Source organism: Tiliqua scincoides, chromosome 4 (assembly GCF_035046505.1).
Source record: "Tiliqua scincoides isolate rTilSci1 chromosome 4, rTilSci1.hap2, whole genome shotgun sequence".
NCBI classification, from domain to species: domain Eukaryota; kingdom Metazoa; phylum Chordata; class Lepidosauria; order Squamata; family Scincidae; genus Tiliqua; species Tiliqua scincoides.
The window spans coordinates 168,061,826-168,085,576 of record NC_089824.1 but is presented as its reverse complement, the minus strand read 5'-3'; the positions used below and the strand labels follow the sequence as shown (position 1 = coordinate 168,085,576).

At 43.8% G+C, this 23,751-nt stretch overlaps 3 protein-coding genes across 3 annotated transcripts; all 3 read right to left on the bottom strand.

Annotated features, from left to right (window-relative positions):
* Positions 1 to 6,910: 6,910 nt before the first annotated feature.
* LOC136648522 (galanin receptor 2a-like) lies at positions 6,911 to 7,915 on the bottom strand. The gene has a single exon (XM_066624638.1). It carries the CDS (start codon positions 7,913 to 7,915, stop codon positions 6,911 to 6,913), a length of 1,005 nt encoding a protein of 334 aa, XP_066480735.1.
* A 4,936-nt stretch (positions 7,916 to 12,851) lies between these two features.
* Positions 12,852 to 13,895, bottom strand: LOC136648521 (galanin receptor type 1-like). Its single transcript, XM_066624637.1, has one exon. It carries the CDS (start codon positions 13,893 to 13,895, stop codon positions 12,852 to 12,854), a length of 1,044 nt encoding a protein of 347 aa, XP_066480734.1.
* A 7,817-nt stretch (positions 13,896 to 21,712) lies between these two features.
* On the bottom strand, positions 21,713 to 22,741 carry LOC136648519 (C-C chemokine receptor type 8-like). Its single transcript, XM_066624636.1, has one exon. The coding sequence runs from the start codon at positions 22,739 to 22,741 to the stop codon at positions 21,713 to 21,715; it is 1,029 nt and encodes a 342-aa protein (XP_066480733.1).
* Positions 22,742 to 23,751: the final 1,010 nt, after the last annotated feature.

Sequence of the window (23,751 nt, the reverse complement as noted above, 5' to 3'; positions counted from 1 at the left end):
TGAGGGTGCTTCTTGATCTGCTTTGGTCCTGGGGACACTGGTGATGATTGTGGTGAAGAGTGTCTTTGCCAAGGCTTTGCCCGTCCTGAAGAGAGCAGCTCTGGCTACAGTGATCCATGCCTTAGTTACATCTCAGCTGGAATTACTGCAAGGTGTTCTATGACACATGGAAAAAAAATTCCAGTAAAAATAGTGCATGGGGATTCTATAACTGGGAACTGTTTCATGGTGTCCTGGGTACAACCATGGTGTAATTGGGATCAGAACCTATCCCTCATGGTTCCCCTGGCATTCTTTAGCAAACAAAAACTCACCCAGTCACATTATGGATTACATTTGTATAATATGTAAATTAGTATAACTTGTCTGTTAGCTAGGCAACTCAAGTGATTTTGGCTAAGACAGACCTGGTTAACAGGGCTGTCTCCACTACAGTGAGTAAAAAACATCTTGGATTCCCATTCAATCCCTTGCAAAAGATGGTACCAACACAGGTCTGCAAATATTGTGAACTGTCCTGTAGAATACAGGTGGGTTCCTGCCCTTGTCATGACAATAAATATTTTTACACCAGTGCACAGATTTAAGAGGGTGGGAAACCCTTCCCTGAGCATCCCATCCCCAAGCAAAGTTGACACCAAGAGAGAACAATTCTGGGCTTGAAAATCTATGCACCCCACTTATTTGCCCAACATAATGAAGTAATTAAATGCTAATTCATGTCCTAAGCCTCAGACAGGAGGCATTAAATTCAAACTAGTAAATGTGTAATTAACATTCTAAAGGGCTGTGGCTGAAGGCAAAGTGTTGTATATTCAAATACTGCCACTTGTTAAGCATAAGGAGTCCTTTTTCTCTCTGTTCTGGTTTTGTGTTTGGAGTGTTCATTCCCTCTACAAGAAACATCAGTCGCATTGATGGCAAGAGAAGAGATGTTAGGCATTTCAGTGAAAGGCCCAGGAAGCTAGTCAGGGTTGCCAGGCCATGGAAAGAGGCAAAGCAATTGGAGAAGAGTATCAAGGCTACCATGTAACGCAAAGCCCTTTTTGAAACACTTGAAAAAAGCAGGCAGTCTTCTCCTCTGAGAAAAAGTGGAGGATTTCCAATTGCCCACTAATGGGAACTGACTGCTTCATGCCTTTCATGATTTATTTAATGTGCATTCAGAAAGACCAAGAGGTGCTTTGTGTACTGCAGAATATGAACCTCATGTTCCTTATGAATGATCTTCTTCAGCATTATGCTTCACATGTCCTAATCCAATGGGCTACATGAGGCACTTCATACATGAGCCTGAGGTGTATGTTCATATATGCCTCCCTTTCCCTGTGAAAGCTGAGCACCAACAGACAAGGGCCCCTTCTAAAACATGCAGAGGACTTCTCAAGATGTCTTCTAGTATGGTATAAGCAGGATCTGCCAAGGAAGACAAAATCTGAGCAATTCTAGCCTTATACTGAATGCAGGAAACCCTTTACTTCATGGCAGAGATAGCTAGTAAGAGTGGAATGACAGAACCATTGATTTCTTGCCTTCAGCATCTTGTTTGAAAGGTCCAATTCATATTTCAGTTATGGGCTGACACCCATCCCGTAGTGATACATTTTGAACTGCAGGAGCAGGGGCTTATCATGGCACAAGCCCTTATAGCTCTGACAAGATTCCACAAAAACCAAGAAGAAAAGGTCATCCTTAAATTACTTCATTAGAGCAGTTTCTTCTCCTGCAATTATTTCTGCTTTGGAACTTATTATTGGCTATTTAAGAATCTAGAGTTCATTTCATACAATAGTCTTCAAACAAATGCCTAAAAATGGAAGTATGGGATTAAAAAATAACCCTAAAAAATATAAAAGGTATATAAGACAGTTAGCCTATGTGTGCTTACTGAGACGTAAGTTCCACTGTATTCAAAAGAACTTGCTCCTATAGAAATGTGCATAGGTTTGTAGCCTGAATGTAACATACCTCTCAGACAGGCTTGGGAAAGGTGATAGCCCCCTCCCCCGGCAACTTTTCTCCCTGCTGAGGCTAGTGCCTCTTCTCCCCAAATAAGATCCTTTGAAAAACATCTTCCTTCTGAGCTCTCCTCCTGCTGCTGTCACTGTCCTGTGACAGAGGAAATCCCAGCGCTCTGCTCCCAGTTTCTCCACTGGCCAGCACAGGTTTAGCAGACCTGACCTATGAAGTTTGATGAAATCACATTGAACTATAGCCTGCAGAGTGAACATGGACTAGCTGTAACCTGATGTCAACAGGGAAACATTTCAGCATAGTCACATCAGTTACTCTGCCAAAACTTTGGCTCAGAAGGGCAGGATAGAAATTTTTTGTAGTAGCTGTATCTAAATCAAAAGATACTGTACCTGTAAACGTCTTACAACAATGCACTCAGCAGAGAACAGTAAACAGGACTATTGAAAATCCTGATTAAAATGGTTTAACAAGGTGTGATCCAATGCTAGTCCTATTAAATTCAATGGATTTATTCCCAGGATGGCAGCTGTAATCTATTAATCACTCCAGCAGTGATTGCACCAATTGTTCACTGCTTTGCTTTCAAACCAATACATAGTAATAATAATAATGATTACGGTCATGATGGTCCTCCAGGGTGGGGTTATACAAGGCTCTGGGCAATGGGGTGCTGAAGTCAACTGCCAGCCCTACATTTACAACCTGACCTTTACCCACTTCCACTATGGTGTGCTTTGGCATGCGCTGTCAAGCAGTTCCCCCTCCTTCCTGCCTGAACCTCTCCACCTTTCAAGACTCTGGTGGTGGGCAGATGGAGGTGGGGGCTTGAAGAAAATTCTCCCCACCACCATACTTGGAATAGGGAAGAACTGATAGCTATGGTGTGGAATGTGGGGGTGTGCCCCATTCCTTCTTTCCTTGAAGGGGAGCCTCCACAGGAAGAGGAACAGGGCGCAACACAGCTAGTGCCTCCTCCTCCAGGGATAACCCAGAAGTGATGTCATGTCATAACGTCACTGCGGTGGGCGCCAGAGCAGTGCATTGTGCCTCTGAAGGAGATTGATTCAATGTTAACAAGAAGCACTTCCTGTTAATGTTCAGTTAGGCTCCATCTAGCTTGCAGGCTGGTTCAGTCATTCTTCATTTCAGCAACAATTTTGCTTTGTTTAATGAAGAAATACTAGTAATTCCAGCACTAGTAGTCAAAAACAAAGGTAATGGAATCAGCACGGGGGGGGGGGCAAACTCTCCACCCCCAGATCCACAGATAATTGAATCCGTGGATACCTGATCAGCAGATACAAAGACCCACCTGTGTGTGTGTTGTATCCATTCAGTCATGTCTGACTCCTGGCAGCTTTATAGGTCTTTCCATGCTACCTTGTCACGCACAGCTTCTTTCAATTTTTGAACATTCATCTTTATATCTGTTTTGATAGTGTCAAGCCAGCACTAACAAGTCCTAACATAACTGACTTCTCTAGTGAATTCAAACACCTGATGTGTTATATGTATCATGTGGCATTGATCTTAAAATAAAAAATTATATTTATTGCATTTTTGCAGTTGCATTTTTTGATAGGTTAAAAAAATTAATCTGTATAAAACTGTGCCCCTCCAAGGTCAGGATTGCACCCCTCTGAGGTCTGCACCTTCGGCAGCTACCTAGTTGTTTTGATGATAGCACTGACCCTGGGTGTGTCTCTGCACATCTTTCCTTAGCTGTGGCAGGCAAAGCACATTTTCAGCTAGGAAACCCCTGACAAGGGACAAGGAAGCAGCAAGAGAACATTTTCTGCAATCCAGGGCTTTTGTCACAGTGGAAGCCATGCGAATTCCTTTTCTTGCACTGCCAGTCAACCTCTGGTAGACCTCCTGACACTGTAGGAACCCTAGGAGCCCTTGAAGTGAACAGTGTGAGAGATTTCCTCTGAGGTTTTTCCCCTTTGAGTGCAGGCCAGCTCTAAATACATGCCTCTGCTTCCCTGAATGTTACCACAACACTCTTTGGGGGGGAAATCTGCATTTTGACCCATCTTTCCTTCCTTGCTTCCATAGAAAGAGGGGAAGCCATGGAGAAGTCCATCAATCGTGTTTGGCGCTTGCTCGCATCACAAAGATTTCAGCAATGCTGAGTTTTTAATGGCCCCATTCTGCTCTTGCGCTTGATTGATTTCTTACTGATGGTGAACAACACGGATTGTTCCAGACTTATCCATCTTGTGAAATTGGTCTGAATGTACATTTCAGTGGACTCCCTAGGAAATTATGAGCTCTGAGACACCCAGCCAGTGGCTGCAGCAAGTTGCTCAGTGCAAGAGGAAAACAAGGAGTTGGGATGGGCTAATATTTTCAAGTCCCCGCAGTCCGTGTCTATACAAAAGGAGGCAGGGGGGAAAAAAGATTGGAATCACTGCAGAGATGCACAAGAAAATGAAACTAGGACCAAAGTGCTGCTTGTGCTCAGATTGCTGTTGGCTTTGCTGGAATCATTTGCAATGATTACTTCGATTGCTCTTTTGTTAAATGCAACAGCACCACCTAGAGGCCATGGACCAATGTAGCATGATTATTTTTCAGTCACTGAGATCTCATGCAAACCCCTGTCTCAGTTTTTCAAGAGAGACCCACAAGGAGAAACCTAAATTGCTTGCTTAGTGTATCTGTGCTGCGGTAATAGGATCTTGGATTGCTGGTTGTTTTTACAATTCTGTTTTCTTAGATTTGTAATCCCCCTTGGCCCTATGAAGAGATGGAGCAAGGCAGGCTAGAAAGATAACAAATGAACAAAGTCAATCACAAATTCCATCACACTCACATCATGCAAAAGCATAATTTGGCGTTATGCATAGAATTCCAACTTCTAAAAGCATCATCATTCTCTTTCAAAAAGCAAGTTTCTAGTCTCTAAGATTACAAGGATTGGCTTGAGGTATTTCAGGGGCTTCTGCAGCATGCCTGGAGAAGCTCAAGCGCAGGGAAAGGGTTTAGGATTAGTAGCATGACAAAAGTTGGGCAGGGGGGTGGTCTACTGTGGGTGCCAGCCATAAAGGGGTGCCAAAATTTGAGGCCTTGCAATTCATGCTCATCTGCTTGTTGTTGAATTCACACCACAAAATCTTGCTGAATCCAAAGTCTGCTTCCTCAATGATTTAAAACAAATGTGGTCAGTCACCTGGTATTGGAAGGCTGGAGTGCTTATGTAGTCTACTGGACACTGGAAAAACTGCAGCCACCACATTTGTAGTCAGAGCATTTGGCTTTGGCAAGAGGAGCTCAGGAGATTTGAACGTTCAGTGGAAGCTGTGGAAGGAAAAGGAGCTGCTGTATTGAGCAAAAATCTCGGTGCTTGGTGGGCAGGGGGCAAGAGAACGGCATGCATGAAGAGCAAAACTTGACTCATGTTCTTGCAAGTGGCTGACAAAAACACACCTAAAGGCCACTGGTCTCCCTGGAAAAGTTGAACTGACTGGCTAAGAGAGTCCATTTGGGTGGGAGCAGGTAGAGTGACAGGGGAGGGAGTGTGTGTGAGAGAGGGAGAGAGTTAACCATTTTTTTCTTTATACCTACTTCTGTTATAAGATGTGTTAAAAATTATCCCAGAGAGTTAAAAAAATTATCCACCTCAGGTGTTATAGCTACACCACTGTTCAGAATTACTGCCAAGAATATCAAAATACATTGTACTTGCACCCTACATAACTTGTTGCCTCTTCTCACATCATACATTTAAATTGGCCTAATGTGCACAATTTGTTCATATCACATAATTCAGATCCTGTTTATACTGTACTGGAGGACATATTGAGAAGTCCACTGAATGTTTTGAAGGAGCAGGACAGGAACATGGTGTCCATATTCTGCTGTACACAAAGCACCTCTTGTTCTTTCATTTTTAGAGAAAATGATCTCTAAATGTATCAAGATATTCTTTTCTCTATTAGGTCGATGGTACATAATAAACAGAGTGTTGTTATTATGGGTTGGTTATATTTCTATCTCACCCATCCTGCAAAGAGCTCAGGACAGCATACAAGTTTCTCCTTCTCTCATTTATTCTCACAATCCTGTCAGGTAGACTAGGTTGAGAGATAATGACCAAACCTAGGGTCACTCAGTGATTGAACGTGATAGCTGAGTGAGGACTGGAACTATAGTCTCCCTTCTCTTGACCCAGCACTCTAACCACTGCACCACAGTGCCGCTGACTAGGCACATTATATTCTATACAAAATTTCTGCACAAGTCATGAGAGAGAGACATTAATGGCGCAATAGCCCAAGCAACAGGTCTCTACACCGCCTGAGGAACAATACACTGTATTCAGACATAGCAACATCTAGAACACATGTGCAAAGCCATCAAGAGGATGCATCTGCAGGCACTTAAGTTGTTAGTGCTCAGAACTGCAACTCAGAGAAAACAAGATCAACCCATGGCTCCTTATGGCTTCTAAGTTGAAATTTGTATAAATATCACACAATAAAACCTCTAAGGGCTGTCATTTGGTCAGTAAGCTTTTTCAAATCAGGGGTGAGGCAACATAACTTCAGCTGACCCTCTTCAAACACAAAATACTGTATACAATACTTGGATGATCGTTCTAATAGCCAGTTCTTGGACATGTGGTTTAGAGATTTAAGTATTGTATATGTCTATGCATTCCTTCAGTTTTGCCCCTCAAAAAGAAAACACCAATTGCTCTCAGTATACTTCTACTTTTCTGATTGTTTTAACCCATTTTTGTCCAGCACACAGGTGTACACATTTGATCCCTGTTGCATATTTGCAATGTTGGGCACAAGTGGCTTAATGATTGCAAAGCAGTTGACTTTAGTGAGTTACAGAAATGCTTGTTTTGCATCTTATTCCCTTCTGAAGCAGCTACAGATGTAATTACACAGATTCTGTCAACTCTGCTTCTGATACTGAATCACTGAGAATCTCTCCTGCAAAGCAGCTTTCTTAGGCCAGCCTGAAACTGATCAGAAAGGGAAAAGCAGAGGATGGGGCTCACTGAGCAGTTAGAGTAAGCCAACACTGTGGATACACTGGAGGCTACAAACGCTGAAGAAGTCTGTGGAAGGCTGTGGGTTGCAGAGAGGTAGATCAACACAGAATATGGTATCCACATCAAGATGAAAACAGCTAATACAGTCAGAATCATGACAGTGGCTTTCTTGTTGAGCTGAATGTTCACTGATGAATGGACCACCACCATCCTCCGGAACCAGAGTGACTGGACTATTCTGGCATAGCATAAGACCAACAGAAGCACAAAGGGGAAGAAGGCCATACCCCCAAAGAGGACAAAATACAGATATGTCTGTCTTGGCGTCATCAGGAGCATGCAGTATCTGGCATCATCAATAACAAGGACTCCTTGGTGCATCCAGTTGGGGATGGAAACTGTGAAGCCCATAAGCCACATTAGCAGACAAAGCAGGAACCTCTGGAACGTATTTGTCGAGAAAGAGCATGTTGGATGGAGCACCGCCATATACCGTAGGATGGAGGTGGCCACCATGCTGTAAAAGCTACAGAACATGGTCCACATAGAAAAACTTTGACTGCTTACACACACAGCTGCCCCCATCTCCCAGTCCTCATAGAGGAAGGTGAACAACAGCACAGTAACATTGTAGAGAAGGAAGATCAGGTCGGAGATGGTGATATTAATCATGAGAGTACTGGTCATAGTGGAGATGGGACTGGAGGTGCTGCTGCTGCTGTTCTGGAAACCCTCAATCAGGACCAGCAACATGAACAGGTTGCCGACAAAACCAACTAATAAAATGAGGCCACAGAAGAAAGCAAAGATATATCTGAGCTGTACCACCGTCAAGCCACCAAAACTATAGGAGATCCCATGTGAAGAAATGTTGATGCTGTTGTTAGAAACGAGACGTTCATCCTCATTGGTTGCTGAGAGTTCCATTATTCTCACTTGATAGGAGGAGGACAATGAACAGATATTCATCTAATGGAACATATAACAGATCCTAGCTCCTCATTTCTTAATACCTGCTTGGTTTTCCTTGACTTTGGGTCGAGGCTGATGCATTCTAGTGTTCAAATAAGTCAGGTCAAAATGAGTGCTTGAAAAATTATTGTGGCAATCTCTGGCCACAGCACAGTAGCCATTTTCCTTCTACATGACGGTTTCCCTGTGAGTGAAAGGCAGATTTCCACATTGGCGATTCTTACAGATATTTATTTCTTAATACTCATGTGGAGTTTGAATACTCTATCAGAGTATTCAACCCATGAAGTTACTGAGACATTGGAACAAGTACAATTTAAAAGAGAGAGCAGGATCAGTGACTGTTTTCCAGCAGTGTTTTGGACTTATTAGCCATCAAAGACACTACACAGAACACTAGCTGGTCACTTGCCCTAATGGACACTTGGTCACATCATGCTTTGGGGGTCTTTCTGCCAATGTTTTAGTTTATTGATGACCATGAAATGGCTATGGGATGCAAATTACAATTAGCCATCATTCAGGACCAGAACAGCCCTTACACAGGAGATGTGCAAAAAGTCTCCCACTGGTTTAGTTATTTGTTTTATGAAAAGCAGCCACAGAGGATATAGTCAGGAATGGAAAAGTGTTAGGAAGAAGAACTGTGGCTCTCTCTCGCTTTCAGTAATTAGTCCATTCAAAATTCACCCAAACAGCTGGGTGGTGATGGTTTTGAAAAGACAGCAGTCTAATCCTACCAAACTCCCCCTGTTTCCATGTAGCCATGCCAGCAGAACAGGCACTGCATCTCACAGGGAGTTTCAGGCCCTTATGGTCTCCTTTGGGCAAATAAACATTTGTTCCCTTGCCCAGGAAAAGCCTCTGCTACCTACATGGGTCTGCTCAGATCAGCACCAGCTACTTTGGCAGCACAGGTCCAAGTGGATCCAGCAGGGTGGATCGAAGCTGGGAAGAGAGGTAGATAGGATATTGGCAGAACTGAAATCACTATCACAATCATCACATAAGTCACTATTGTAATGCAAGCTGCTACCACCACCACCAAGAAACCCAAAGAAAATGTTTCCTCTCAAAAAACTTACCAGGATACTGTATTTTATTGGACAGGTTTGAGTGAGGTCACAATTCAGTAGCAAATCACTGCAGGTTGATTATGATGGAGTGAGCAGTTCCACTATTCTTATACTCTTTTCCAGAAGGCAGTGTCATATTACTTTGCCAGGCTTATGAGGAATTGGGGGGGGGGAGAGAGATTTCCACCCCTAGTCACTATGAAGCAAGTAACGGGAAGGGCAATTGGATACAGACACTGGCGGTTCCTTGCATGTCATGGCACGTGGCTGGTAAGGTGATAGGTGGGGGGAACAACGAATCTATTTTAAGTTTCCTAGCAGTGCTCAGAAAACCGTCAAGATGTGTGGTCATTAGAGATCTCATGGGTGTGTTTTGCAAAGGAGGTGAATAAAGACTGGCGGCAAGACAAATCTGTTCATGCTATTGTTTCCCTTCAACCCAAATGGTGTGTTTCTGTGGTGCTTGGTGGCTACTACTGGGGATGAGAGTGCTAGAATTAAAGGTTTAGACATAGGCTCTAGAATACTCATCCAATTCCTTGTTTTTAACCCAAATCTTTTGCTTCTTTTGGACCCTTTGCCCTAGATCTTATAAACCTCTAAGGCCCATATCCTAACCCACTTTCCAGCACTGGCATAGCTGTGCCAATGGGATGTGCGCTGCATCCTGCAGTTGGGGGGCACTCAGGGAGGTCTCCTCAAAGTAAGGGAATGTTTGTTTCCTTTCCTAGGAGCTGCATTGCCCTTATGTCTGTGCTGGAAAGTGGGTTAGGATTGCGCCCTAATTTGATTTTTATAACGGACAGTGCTGAATACTGCAGTGCAGCTCTAGCACCCTGATGGAATGCTCTGTGGAATGCTCTAGTCATCTTCTCAAAGGATCCTTGTCATGATGAGAAGCCGCACCGAGGGAGGGGAGTTTCTGAAGGAAGGCAAGGAAAAGGGCACCTCTTTCCTTTTCCCATTCCCTTGAAGCCTTTCTCCTGCTGTGCCATTTACTATGAAAGTGTCTGCTATAGAGCCGACTACCAGCACCAAAACTGAACATATTACCACTATTTAATTTCCAGAGAATGGGAAGTGGAAAAGATGCAATTTATCCTTTTCCTCCTCCTGAAACAGTCTGATACAGTGCAGAGAGGGGAGGTTTGTTAAATCTCGTGGCATGTACTCTCCCTGTGACTTTCCCACCTCCAGCATATTTACTGTAAATTGTCTGGGACTTGAGTCCAATTCCCCACTTCTTTTCTCCCCTCACTCAATTTCCCTTTAAAATAAAAGACACCCAGGCTCAAAAGCCACAAAGGTCCTGCAAGTTCACAGCAGTAGGGAAGGGAATCAAAAATACAGCATTTTCTTTCAATTTACAAATTTATGTACTTCTGCATACTTAGAGCACCTGCCAACGAAGGGCCCAATCCTATCCAACTTTTCAACTCCAGTGTAACCACAACACAACCTCCTGGTAAGGGAACACATGTTCCCATACCTTGAGAAGGTCCCAGTGATTGCCCCTCCACCACAGGATACAGCATACACCCCACTGGCACAAATACACCAGCAATGGAAAATTGGATAGGATTGGGCCCTAAGTAGAAGCCACTCTCTTATTTTTGGTGCCTTGTTTTCCTTCCAAACTGCTAGGGAACACCAGTAGTTCAGTGTCTGGTAGAAGGAGAGATGATGTTTCTTTAAGTTCAGGACTGCGGTGAGCCAAAGTAAAGCTAGTGGCGTGGAAGAAGTTTTACCAAACAGACTGGATCAGATGCTAGGCATCTGAACACACAAGGATACAAAAGAGACATGGTCAGGTGGACTGCCAGAGCAGCTGTAGAATTTTAGAGGTTCAATGAGATGAGAATGGGGATTTGCAGAAAAACAACCTGCATGGTCTGCAGAGCCTCTGGCTTCATCTTGGGCCTGCTTCAGTGCCTTCAGCAGCTGCTTAACGCACAATAATTTCCCCAGCACTTTCTCACCAGACCGTAAAAGAATCACCTGCCAAATTTCAGAGCTGCCTGGGAGACAAACAGGGACAGAAGCAGGGCTAATTAAGAAAAGATGGCAGGCCCATCTGCCATCCTAAGGTAAAGGGAAACTGAAGAGAAAGTCTCAGCCAGGACATGGGCCAAGGGGCACAGAGTATGCTGTTTTTTTCAAAACTCCTCACCATCATGTTCACGAGATAATAGCAACAATTTGTTGGTGTGAAAGGCTGCCCTTTGGAGATAGGAGTTTAAAATTCAGGGGAGGGGGAACCTATTTCCCCCCACTCACAAACATAAAGTGGGTTGTGGCCTATGGCAACAGGATTAGATGGATGGGACTGCTTGGACCCTACAACCCCCTCTTCTGAACAAGAAGCTAATATAAGCATTGGAGGCTAGTTTTTTTTTTTTGGGGGGGGGGGGGGCTGGTAGAAGCAGTGTAATCAGCTGGATAAGGTAAGCCAGTCTGAAAAAGCAGGGTCTGTGGTAGATGAAGGGCTCAATGAAAGTATATAACTTCGCCCACATAAGGATCCTTATGTGCAATGTGCAGGAAGCATCTTGGTAGGTCCCCTTACAGATCAACTCTAATGTCTGACCCCACCTTTTTTCTCAGGGAGAATTTGCTAGGCTAAGCAAGATGCAAACCGGTAGAGGCAGCAGGGCCTACAAAGTCTGAGAGTGGAGTGCTCTCAGCAATAGTTTGGGGAGGCTTACCCTTGTGTTCAGAGACAAGGTTACTTGTCTCTGTAAGCAGGTTGCAGCAATCAATTCCAGTGCATCCCAAAATGATCATCAGTGCAAATTTACCGTTACCAGCTACAGCTTTAAGCTCAGATTGGAAACATATCCCAGTTACTGGGAATTGAGCCAGCTGGGGTGGTGGTGAATAATTTCATCAGGAATATTTTTATCTGTGCAAAGAAATAAGAACCCATTGCTTATACGTAGAACCCCACTGCTCCCTGCTTCTGCTACCACTGTGAAGATTCCACACACACACACACACACACACACACACACACATCCTGTAACTCTACCAGTAGGAGCTAACAAGATGGTTTAAAGTAGGGGTGGCCAACCTTTCAACTTTAGGGCTCCTAGACATTTAACAATTGTGTACAAGAGGGAATTTCAGCAGGTGCAGCTTGTCATCTCACAGATGAGATGTCTTTAGGGTCCAGGAAGTTGGAAGGTTGACCACCACTGGTTTAAACAGAAATCCTGGCTAACTGGGGAAACTAGACTCAGACTACCTGATGATTTCTGTTGTCTCAGTAACCACCAGCTACATCTGCAAACCAAAGAGGGCATGAACATTGCCTTGTTCAGAAAGCTGCTGAAAATAATAAAGCTATTACTTCTCTAAGGCTGCAATCCTATACACTCTTTCATGGGAGTAAGTCCCATTGAACATAATGAGACTTATTACTGAATGTACATGCATTGGTTTGTGTTGTGAATAATTGAGTGCAGTTTTGTGTTCCAAATGTTAAATTCTCCACCTAACCGGAACTGTCACTGCTATTCAATACCCCCCCCCCAAGGACTTTTTATTGAGATTCCGTTTTATACATACACACCAATTAAACAACTGGGGAAAAACGAGATAGTCAACTGGCTACAAATATCTTTAATTGGATTCACAGCTCTTGTTATTTTTATCATACGTTTTCTGATTTCACTGACAGTCATAAAATCCAAGGGACTGAGATAATATGCAAGCAGGAAGTCTCTCTATCTGCCATCTCCTAGCATGAAATCTGATGAAGGGAGCTTGTCCCTCGAAGACGTTTCTCTCCATTGGGATTCGCCGGAAATCAATAGCTACTCACTGGTTGCACGAACAGCAATTTCAATTCTGCAAGTTTGGCTCCTGCCCACATCATTTCTGTGGAACTTCAGCCTGAAGATCTTCTTCAATTGGAGTCGTGTTCGGTCAGAGAAGCCAAAGAAGATGAGAGGGCTGACACAGCAGTTGGAGTAGGCCAGTAGCACTGCTAAATTTAAAATGACAAAGACCACAGGATTTGGTGGCAGGCTATGGTTAGCCAAGAGAAACGTCATCACCCAATAGGGTATCCACATGACCACAAAAATAACCACAATGGTGAGAATCTTGGAGGTGACCTGCCTGTTCTTCTGGAGGAAACTCTCTGCATGAATGGCCCTATCTCCCCGGCACCAAAGAAACCAGATGATCTCCCAATAGCAACCCACCATCAGGAGCAAGAATGGAAGGAAAGCCACACCAAAGAAGACAGCAAAATAAAGTAAGATCTGTGGCTGTGTCATGCAGAACACACAGTGTTGGTGGCCTCCAAAGGTAACTAACTTTTGGTGCATCCAATTGGGAATGGAGATGACAAAGCCAAGGATCCAGGTACAGCTAAGTAGCAGGAGTCTCAGGCATGGGGTGCAGGAGAAGGAATGTGTAGGGTGAACAACCACCAAGTAACGGAGAACAGAGGTGGCCACCATGCTGTAGAAACCACAGCACATCGCCCATGTGGAGATGCTCTGACTGCTGATGCAGACTGTCTCCCCCAGCTGCCAGTCCTCAGAGATAAAGGCAAAGAGCATCACTGAGACATCATAGAAGAGGAAAACCATGTCAAAGACAGAGACGTTCAACATGAGCAAACTGGTGATGACAGAGATATCACTGGGGCTGCCACGAAGACTGTCAGCAAGGACCAGGAACATCAGAAAATTCCCAGCAAGGCCCATCAGCAAGACAAAGCTCAGACAGACTGCAAGAGAGTATCTGATTGACACAGAAGAGACTCTGCTTAGTCCATAAAGAGTGCCGTCTTCTGGGAGCAAAATACTGCTGCAGTTGCAGGCTAAGAACGTCTCAGACCTGGCCATGGACCTTAGCATCCCCTGCACCCTCTTCTCAGAGGAACAAAAGAAGAAAGAAGAGACTATGAAGCATTCTAGCTCCCAAAGTGGTAGTGTCCTCCCCCCCTTTGCCTTTGTCCCACCACTCTTGTTGCTTTCATTTCTGTTTTGGAAAGCCCAGGTTATTTCTCTCTACTCTGCCTGATGTCTCTAGGAGAAAAGGACACCCTTTGTCAAAGTACTGCAGTATAAAGTTTTGGGAAGTGAATATGACATCAAAAGATTGCCAGTGACTAGACTGTCACCTAAGCAAAGGTGCAGCAAAATGTGACGCCATAAATTTGTCCTGCTCAGGTGCAAAACTTCCTTGAGGCTTAGGTAGAAGTAGACTATCTGAACTAACTGGTCTTGCACTTCTTTTGCTCACATTGGAATAAGGAATGATGATGATAATGATGATTTGACTAGTGCTTTGAGTGTGCAAAGCCCTTCACATTTATTATCTTGATGTACTCCTTACAACCACCCTGTAAAGTTAAGTATTATTATTTCCATATTGCTGCTGAGACAGAAGCTTACCTAAAGCCAGCTAGTGAGAATTCATGGCAAAAAGCAAGATTAGAACCGGGGATGTTCCCATTCACAGCCCAATCTCTCAGCCACTCTGCCACACTAAGGGCACAAGCCTAATCAGGTCTACTCAGAAGTAAGTCCTATTTTGTCCAATGGGGCTTACTCTCAGGAAAATGTGGTTAGGATTGCAACCTAAATCTTATGTCCATGCTAATGATCATGCAGGGGAATGAGCTTCTCTAAATGTTTCCTGTAGGATAAGATTCTTTCTAATCTGAACAAGTTTTAGTATATCTCCTCTACCAATCTGATAAGGGCCAGTTCATAGGTGTAGTAGAGAAACAAATCTCTAGTATAGTAAGTGGCTTTGGATGTGATTACTTTGTATGTTAATTTTTCCAACATGCCGGTTAATTTTTACATTGGAAAGCAATTTTTTCACCAACACACACACCATCAAGCTATCACATGTATTAGCTTCCAATATGTCTACCCAGAATGAAAAGGGAGATTCAGAACCCCACCCTCATCCTACTATTCACATATTATGAGATACACCTTTTCTCCTGATGGAGATTAATTGCCAGGTCAGCAAAAGCAAACTGTAGACCCAACTAAGAAATGAATCAACAAATTAAATACTATCATGTTCTTGTGATATGCACAAGGTCTAGGGTACTTTCCACAAAGACAATACAGGTCTAGGGTTCCTTCTTCCAGTTGCACACAAAGAGATGACTCATATAAACCCATTGGACAATTTTTCCTAGGGTTACAAGATTTCACCCATGAATTGTCAATTACAGTCTTCATCCGCAGATTAGTCAATCAATAAAAGCCGGTTTTAATCAACAGGGCATACTTTTTAGGGCTATATAGATCCTGGAATGTTACTGTAGCAGGAATGAAAAATGAGAATTTAATTTAAAAAGCCATCACTTCTTGTGAGAAAGGGCATCTTCAATAGTTTAACTACACAATCCTAAGAATGTATTCTCACTTCTGGAAGTTTCACCTTGTTTAAAGGGCTGACTCCCAGGAAAGTATGTAGGGGATTGCAGTCTATATTAACCCTTCAATATATATTTCAAAAAGCACATACATTGATACTTTGACAATATGAATATTTATATGAATTTAATCAATTTAAGTGGCGGGTGTTTAATCCCCTAAGCCAGTGGTTCTCAAACTCTCTGGGAGAGTCACTAAGTTCTTGCATGGGTGGGAGGGGGAGGCAGCAGGGGCGGAGGAAGGCAGCGGCGCAATCCCCAGGATCGCGCCGCTCAGGGAGGCTGCAGGGGCTTGGGCACACGTACCCAAGCCCTTGCAGCTTCCTGGGGGTGCGGGGAGCCCGGCGCGACCTGCAGCAGGGCTCCCCGCAGCAGTGAAAGTAGATGCAGAGCGAATGCCCCTAAGGATCGCACTACTGCCTCCTCCCTGCCTCCAGGCTGCCCCCGTCCCTTAAGGGGGCAGGGGCCAGGGCCCGCAGGCTGGGGTGTTGCGACGCCCCAGTTTGAAAAGCCCTGCCCTAAACCTGCTGACAACCTAAGATTTTGCACATATCACCAAAAGCAATTTTTGCTTTGAATCTGTAAGGAGAATGTAAAGATTATATTAGCTAAAATGTCCATTAAATTTAAACAGGTCTCTCTACCACTATCCACCCTGAATTTACATATGGAATGAGTGAAGCACAAAACATGAACTTCTGCAGAGTCATGTGTGGAAACATTTTGCAATGGCAGAAATGCAGCTTTTGTTCTTTGGGTGGTGTGGGGGTTACTGTCTAGAAAAATTAGGGTTGTTTTTAGATCCAATTTTGCTCACCATAAAATCAATTGGTGTTGCACTGGATGGTCTAATACTTTGTTCCACTATGCTGCACACAAGGAAAAAATCTCAGATAGCCTTGAACAGAACTACTGTAATTATGGGAAGAAGCAATAGGATCCATGCAATTAATGGTCATTTATAAACAAAGGCAACTTTAAAGCAGGTTCTTTGCCAACTACTAGTGCATCAGGCTAGCTGCACTTGAATACAAACGTTTCACTGATTTGGCAAAGGCGGATAAAGATTTGGAAATTGTGGATAAAGAGCAGTATGGAACCACAGTAGCATACCTGTTAAACATGGTACCCAAGATCAGTTCTTCCTAAACCACATACTTGCCTTCTGTCTTCCAGGGGTATGTTCTTTTAGGAAATCACGGTACGTAATGGATTTTGATTGTCTGTTCTTCTCTCTGTCTCATTTATCAGCAACACATAAGCAAGAGATTACAACTGTATGAAGCCTTAAGAAGCTAAAGACTAAGAACAATGAAGAAATGTAATCAGATCTCAATTACAGGTAACTCAAACCAAGAGGATGGCTGTGCATAATATGGAGACCTTATGACAGCATTACCAGTCCAATATTCCATAGTTAGCGAACATTTTCCCCCAACAAATGAATCTGCACTTTCCATAGCAGCAACTTCTCCCCCACCTAGGTGCACACTGGATATTATGGCTGAAGCCTCCAAAACAGGCGGAAGGCAAGGAAAAGCCACCTTGTCAAGGAGATTTGGATATATAGGTTTGGGGTCATCTGGCATTCACATGTTAGCACAAGCAAGGTCTGAAACCTGCGCCCACCAAGACAGCTTGGCTCTCCCCAGTCACAGATATTCTTACCTTAAGAGAGATTTGGCATTAGTCAAAAGCGCTGAGTCCAGTGCTGCTTCACAAAGGAAACATGTGATTTTGTGATGTGATCTGCCCTTCTGCCTTGCAAACCAATGAAAGAAAAATGCCAGAAAAGGGGAGGGGGAGGCCAGGCCCCTCCTTTCAGATTTCCTTGGTGGTTTTCCTGATGCAGGCAGTGGCCGACTTAGAACATGGTCTGACTGCTACCGACAAATCATTTGTAAAAGGATGATCTGCCCCTTTCACCTTTTGAATTTTACAGACAGGAATTGAATTGCACAAAGGAAGCAAAATATAAAAAGCTTGAACATTAAATATCTCAAGGTAGCATATATTCCAAATCTGCTGAAATAAGTAGCGGGGGGAAAAAGTGTTCTCCTCTTCAACAATTATGGCTGACTGCCAACTGTAGTGCAAAGAAGATATGTTTTGCAATAGAAGCAGAGGCAGGGACCTCTTTGGGTACATGCAAGAAAGAAAGAATCTTGACATAATATTCCTATTATTATTATTATTATTATTATTATTATTATTATTAACAGTATTTATATACCGCTTTTCAGCAAAAAGTTCACAAAGTTCAGAAAAAAATCAAATAACTATTGACTCCCTGTCCCAAAAGGGCTCACAATCTAACAAGATGCAACACCAGGAGACAGCCACTAGAAAAGACACTGCTGGGGTGAGGTGGGCCAGTTACTCTCCCCCTGCTAAATAAAAGAGGAGCACCCACTTGAAAAAGTGCCTCTTACCCAGTTAGCAGGGGTTAGCAATGAAAACAGTTGTGTGTTAAGGTGGAAGGGGTAAAAGGTTTATAAACACAAACTTTGAAAAATTTAAGGTCAGACATATTGAGTTGGGTTATTGATTGTCTAGGGTTTGGTAGCCCAATCCTATCCACACTTTCCTGGGAGTAAGCCCCATGGACTCTAATGGGACTTACTTCTGAGTAGACATGCATAGGATTGAGCTGTTAGCTGCTTACAGGTGGACGATGCATATGTCTCTTAAGGAGAAATCTTAGGACAAGAGCAATATCAGACTCATACAACTACAAAACAAAGAGCCTTGTGCATGTGAAAACAAAGGACTGGCGTAATTGGCATTTGATCACAGTATGTTGGACTTACCCAGCACCTCCTAGCACAGCGATTTTTCAGTCTTTCTCATCTCACAACACACTGAAGAAGGCGCTAAAATTGGCACAACACAACATTTATTTTTTTTACAATTGACAAGGCACACCGCACTGCCAGCAGGGGGGCTCACATTCCCCAATGGCCCTATTAAAAAATGATCCTCCCCCAATCTCTGGTAGACTATTCTCGGCACACCAATGTGCCACAGCACAGTGGTTGAAAATGACTGTCCTAGCAGCATAGGTTCATTGCTGCATGACCTTTTAGAGCATGCATTTGAGGAGAGGTAATCATGATTTACAAACAAAAGAGAAATATTTCTGCCTGCATAAGGGTAGAAGAGGGGGAAAATGAATAAAGCGATTTGTTACGAAAGGGGCCAAGATAGGCTGATTTACTAAAAGTTAGTCAAGGATTATGTTGACCTGCTCAGCTGCTGCACATTCTAGTTCAGAGTGTAATCATGAAACAATAACCCAAGAATTGTCCATGAGGACATGCTTTTGGAGATGCCACCAACATAAGAGCACGGTGGCAGGGGGAGGGGTAACTAAAGCCAACCCCTATAGTCTTTTTCCCCCTCTGGGTATAAATGGGGATCAAAGAAATGCTTTAATTGGAGTGGAAGTAAAGCTCCTGAAGATCAAAAAAAAAAAAAACAGGAGGCAGCCTGAGAGCCTGAGGAGGACATAGAGAATGCAAACCTGCTAGATCTTCATGCCCGCTTTAGGTACTGGTTCTCCCCCAGTCTCATTTCCCCTTAGGCTCTAATTTGTTCTGAACAGCTCATGATCACAAGGCAGCCCCACATCATCCCAACTCGTAGTGTCTGCCTGCAGCTTCTCTCCCCAGGTGACTGTATTGCCATAAGCAATCTAAACGGCAACTATATGTCTCCACCAGCTCCTCCCTTTCAATTTCATCAGGCAGATAATCGCTCAGCCTTCTGGAGTCCTACCAAAGATAACATGACATAAAGGCAAAATAAATGCCAACCATTATTTTATTATCTTCTTTATTAAACATTCAGTACCCTCAATGTCCAAAGGTTTGAAAGATATATGAAAAATTAATCAGTCTCCTACGGGCATGCATAAAACATATACAATCAAATGTTTCTAAAGCATACCTAGTGAACCTTCAATAAACCATTGGTTATATTAAAATAATGATGACCTGATGATAACAGGTGTATCTTTGCTGCATTGAAGCTAAAGGAAGAACAAAGAGGTTGTGTACTTTTGACCTGGAAAACAAGTGAAAAATTATAAGGACAAAAGGAGACAGAAATTGAGGTAAGTCAAACCGCCGGGTGGCAGTGCGGCCTCGGGGGGGGGCGGGGGGTGTGGGAGGGTAGAACAAGAGCAGGGTGAGGGGAGGAACTGGGGTGGGAAGGGGGTGGGACTGGCAGAGCCCTGCTCCACTGAAAAGCTTGGCACAGAGCTCCTCCACTCTGCACCAGCAAAAAAGCCAGTGCAGACTGGAGGAGATCCACTGTGGATCCTGTGCCCTTGGGGGAAGATGACCAAAGTCCCCTTCACCTGGGGAGACTCCTGGGTGGCTTCCTTGTGCCCGCTGGATATAACAGTAGCCGCTTTGGCAGCACTGCTCCAGCAGCACCGGGAAGCATAGAATCGGGCTGCGAGTGAGTTGTGCTCTGAAGTCCTATTGATTTCAATTCTAGAGGATCACTCTGGCAGTAAACCCAACAATGTCTTAGGGAACCTTAAAGATGAACAAAAGTTGAATTGATTTCAATGGAACGTGAGCATGATGGGCTTTAGCTGGATGGGGGAGTATACATTTAAACTGGTTTGAAATTATTTTAACTGCCAGAGATTTGCCCCAAAGAGTTCTACGTAATCTTGGGAGGGTATGGATAAAATATGTTGGACAGCTACAGCATGCTCACAGAATTAGCATTCACAGAGACCCTGGATGGAAGCCATGACAGTTAAAGAGGTTTAAAATGTACATGATTTAAACTAGTGATGACATACCCATACACAGCAAGCTGTTGTCATGCAATGCATGAAACTCCACCACTTGACAGAAGGTATAATCTTATGTAATTGGATCGGTCACTAGTATTTTAAAATTTCAATGTAATTAGGAAGGGGTCATTGCATGTCTGTTGTAGGATGGCAAAAGATACCAAATTCTGACACAGAGATTTGTAAGGAAGCTTAGCCCAAGTCAAAAAAAGAGGAGGCCTGTCTTCTCATGAGAAAGCTTCAGATAAATATGCTGCAAGGGACTCCAATTTGACTTTTGGTAGTAAAAGAAAGACAGCAACTGTCTTCCACTGCAGGGTAGAAGCATACCTTTGTTTCTCACTGAGACCTCATTAGCACATTTTACCAAGCAATAGATTTCTCAGCTTGAACATTAAAGGTTATTTCAGGGACTCCGAATTCCCAACCCGGAAGCTTCAGCACAATTAATATTCCCTCCAGTCATCCCTTTCTGTTATTGCTACTAGAAACATTTTGAGTGAACAAACATGTAATATTCCATGGGAATGAATCAGTGTCCAATTAATGGCACAAACAAGTCAGCAATCACTGAAACAAAGAACTGCTCAGCCATCCCAAAGAGAAGTGTCAGAGAGAGAAAATGAACCATTTTCCAGGACGTATCCTGGCAGAATGGCACTGCTCAGCAAAAAGCAATTTTGAGAATCAGCAATTCAGTTAAAAACAGAATTATGCCTTAAGACATTCTAGAGCAGGGGTGCCCAAACCCCGGCCCTGGGGCCACTTGTGGCCTTCGAGGCCTCTCAATGCGGCTCTCAGGGAGCCCCCAGTCTCCAATGAACCTCTGGCCCTCTGGACATTTGTTGGAGCCCACTCTGGCTGGTTGCAACTGACCTCTTGCGTGAGCTGTGGGACAAGGGCTCCCTCCACTGCTTGCTGTTTCACATCTGTGGTGCAGCAGTGGCAGTGAAAGAAAGGCTGGCCTTGCTTTGTGCAAGGCCTTTTGTAGTCCTTGAGCTACTGCAAGACCTTCATTCATTCATATAAGTTTGTCTTTAATATATTCATTTATGTAAACTTATGTAAATTTATTCAAATTTGAAAGGTAAATTAATTCTTTTTCCCCCCGGCCCCCAACACAGTGTAAGAGACTGATGTGGCCCTCCTGCCAAAAACTTTGGACACCCCTGTTCTAGAGAATGCAACCCCCAAGACAGAATTTCAAGCCAAAAAGTTTCTTTAACCTGATTAAAACTTCCAGAACTACAAGCATTTTCACACAAAGAAACCTGCTGATTCAAATATTTTCAGTTGACACAAATTCACATAGGATGAAAGTTCTGAATTTGTCTGTTATGGCTTTTTTTCCATGTGATGACAGAAGGTTTCATAAAGCAGTCTATAGGGAGAGAGGATGGTTGTTTCACACACTATCCTAGCCCCACATCTTTTGGCTTTACTCAGGCCTAGGACACAGCCGCAGCATGTGGGCCACCCAATATTTCTATTTTACCCACATGGGTAGGACCTGCTTGCCAAGTTCTCTTCTCTGTCCACCTAAGCAGGTTCTTCAGCCTGGTTTGAAATTGGCTAGACAGGAAGAAGCAGATGACAGGATTGATACACCGATTAGTAAAGGCCAGGAGGGATGTCAGGTGGTAAGCCAAGTATGTAGGGACTGTGGTTAAGAACTCATCAAGACTGGTAAAGAAAATGAGCAGCCAATATGGGAGCCACATGGTTACAAGAGCCACCATGGTGACCAAAGTCATCATTGTCGCTCGCCAGTTAATGTGCAAGCTGGCCACAGTGTGTATAGAGAGTATCCTCCTCCTAAGCTTCAGGGCAGAGATGATCCTTGAGTAGCAGAAAATCATCAGCAACATGGGAGGCAGGAATCCCACCCCTCCCAGGAGCCGCAGGTAAAGGCTCAGTTCCTCACTGGCCATTTGATTCACACAGGATGTCTTTCCCTCCACATGAACCAACTTATAGTGAAACCAAAGTGGGGTGGAGAACAAGAGGCAAGCCACCCAGATGAACACGCAAGTCAAAACAATTTGCTTTTGGGAGACGGGGAACACGTGCATCGGATGGAGAACAGCAATGTAGCGAAGAAGTGAGACAGCTAGCATGCTATAGAAGTCCGCAAAGGAGATCCAGAAGGACACGCTGCGGTTGGAGATGCAGAGCCAGTAGCTCAGGCGCCAGCCCTGAAAAATGGCATCTGCAAACATTATAGGGAAGCTGTAGAGGAAGAAGAGCAGGTCGAGAGCCGTGATATTGATGAACAGTGGCTCGGTCAGGCGTGTGATGTGGCTGCCACTCTTTGTCCTGAGACCGCGGATCAGAACCAAGAGCAGCAAGACGTTCCCAGGCAAGCCCAGGAGGAAGAAGAAAAGGTAGAAGAAAGCAAAGACATTCCTGCTATAGAAGAGGAACGTTTCACTCAAGTCAGAACTGGGGTCATTCCCTGCAGTGGAGTTGGAGGCCATAGCAGGCAGCACTGCAGAGGAAGCAGCAGTAATCCTTATGCACTCTGTGCCATACAACTGGCCCCAGGTTTGATTCTTATTCTCTTCCCTGTAATCAAACAGATAACATTAGCATATATCAGTGGTTCCCAACATTTCTTCACTTGCATAACTCTTGGCAGCCTATTTCCATAAATTTGTACCCCTCGTATTAGCCCTGCAAGGCATTCTAATACAGACCTGCCTTTTCTGCCATTATTCAATGGCAGAACCCCTAAAGGTCCTGGCAACTACCCCTGTGTACCCCTGGGGGTACACATACCCCCTTCTATGTTCTATGGCAGTGTAGGAAATTTGAGGCCTAAGACTAGATCTGGTCCTCTGTAAATCTGCTACAGCCTCTGTTAATGTGGCTTCTCTTTGCTTGAACCAGACTCACTTCATCTCCACAGGTCAAGCAGAGGTGTGAACTGGGCCTGTCTGTGCCCTTTGGGGTTTTTCTCCCAAAGGGGCATGCAAATGTGGAAAACAAAGAAACCAAAAATTAACAGCCCATTGAACTCCAGATGGCAAATTTTTTCTCCAGGCAGCTTACTCCAAAGAGAAAGCTGCCGCTACAAGGGAAGGCAAAGACCTAGGGAAAGAAAGGAGAGGCTTCTCATTTCCCACTCACTGCTTTAACCTGATTAGGGAAAAGTGCAGAAAGCGGTGCTATATGTTTTTATTTCGTTATCACAAAAAAAAGCCACCTCTAGTTATAACGCTATTCTACTACTGTCTGTTTACTGTTTTTATTTTGGAAATTATTTTTATTGTTGGAATAGTTTACTCAAAATCATCACTTCAGGGACTGATTTTCAGTGGGAAAGGGGAAAAGCCCCACCACCACCACCACCACCACCACCACCACACTCTTCATACACCAGGGTCCTAGTTTGCATTCTCCCCAAACTGCATTTATGAAATGAAGGGATTATTCCAGTTTTCTTCCTGTGTTAAGCCTGTCTCTTCATGATGGCTTAACATAATCT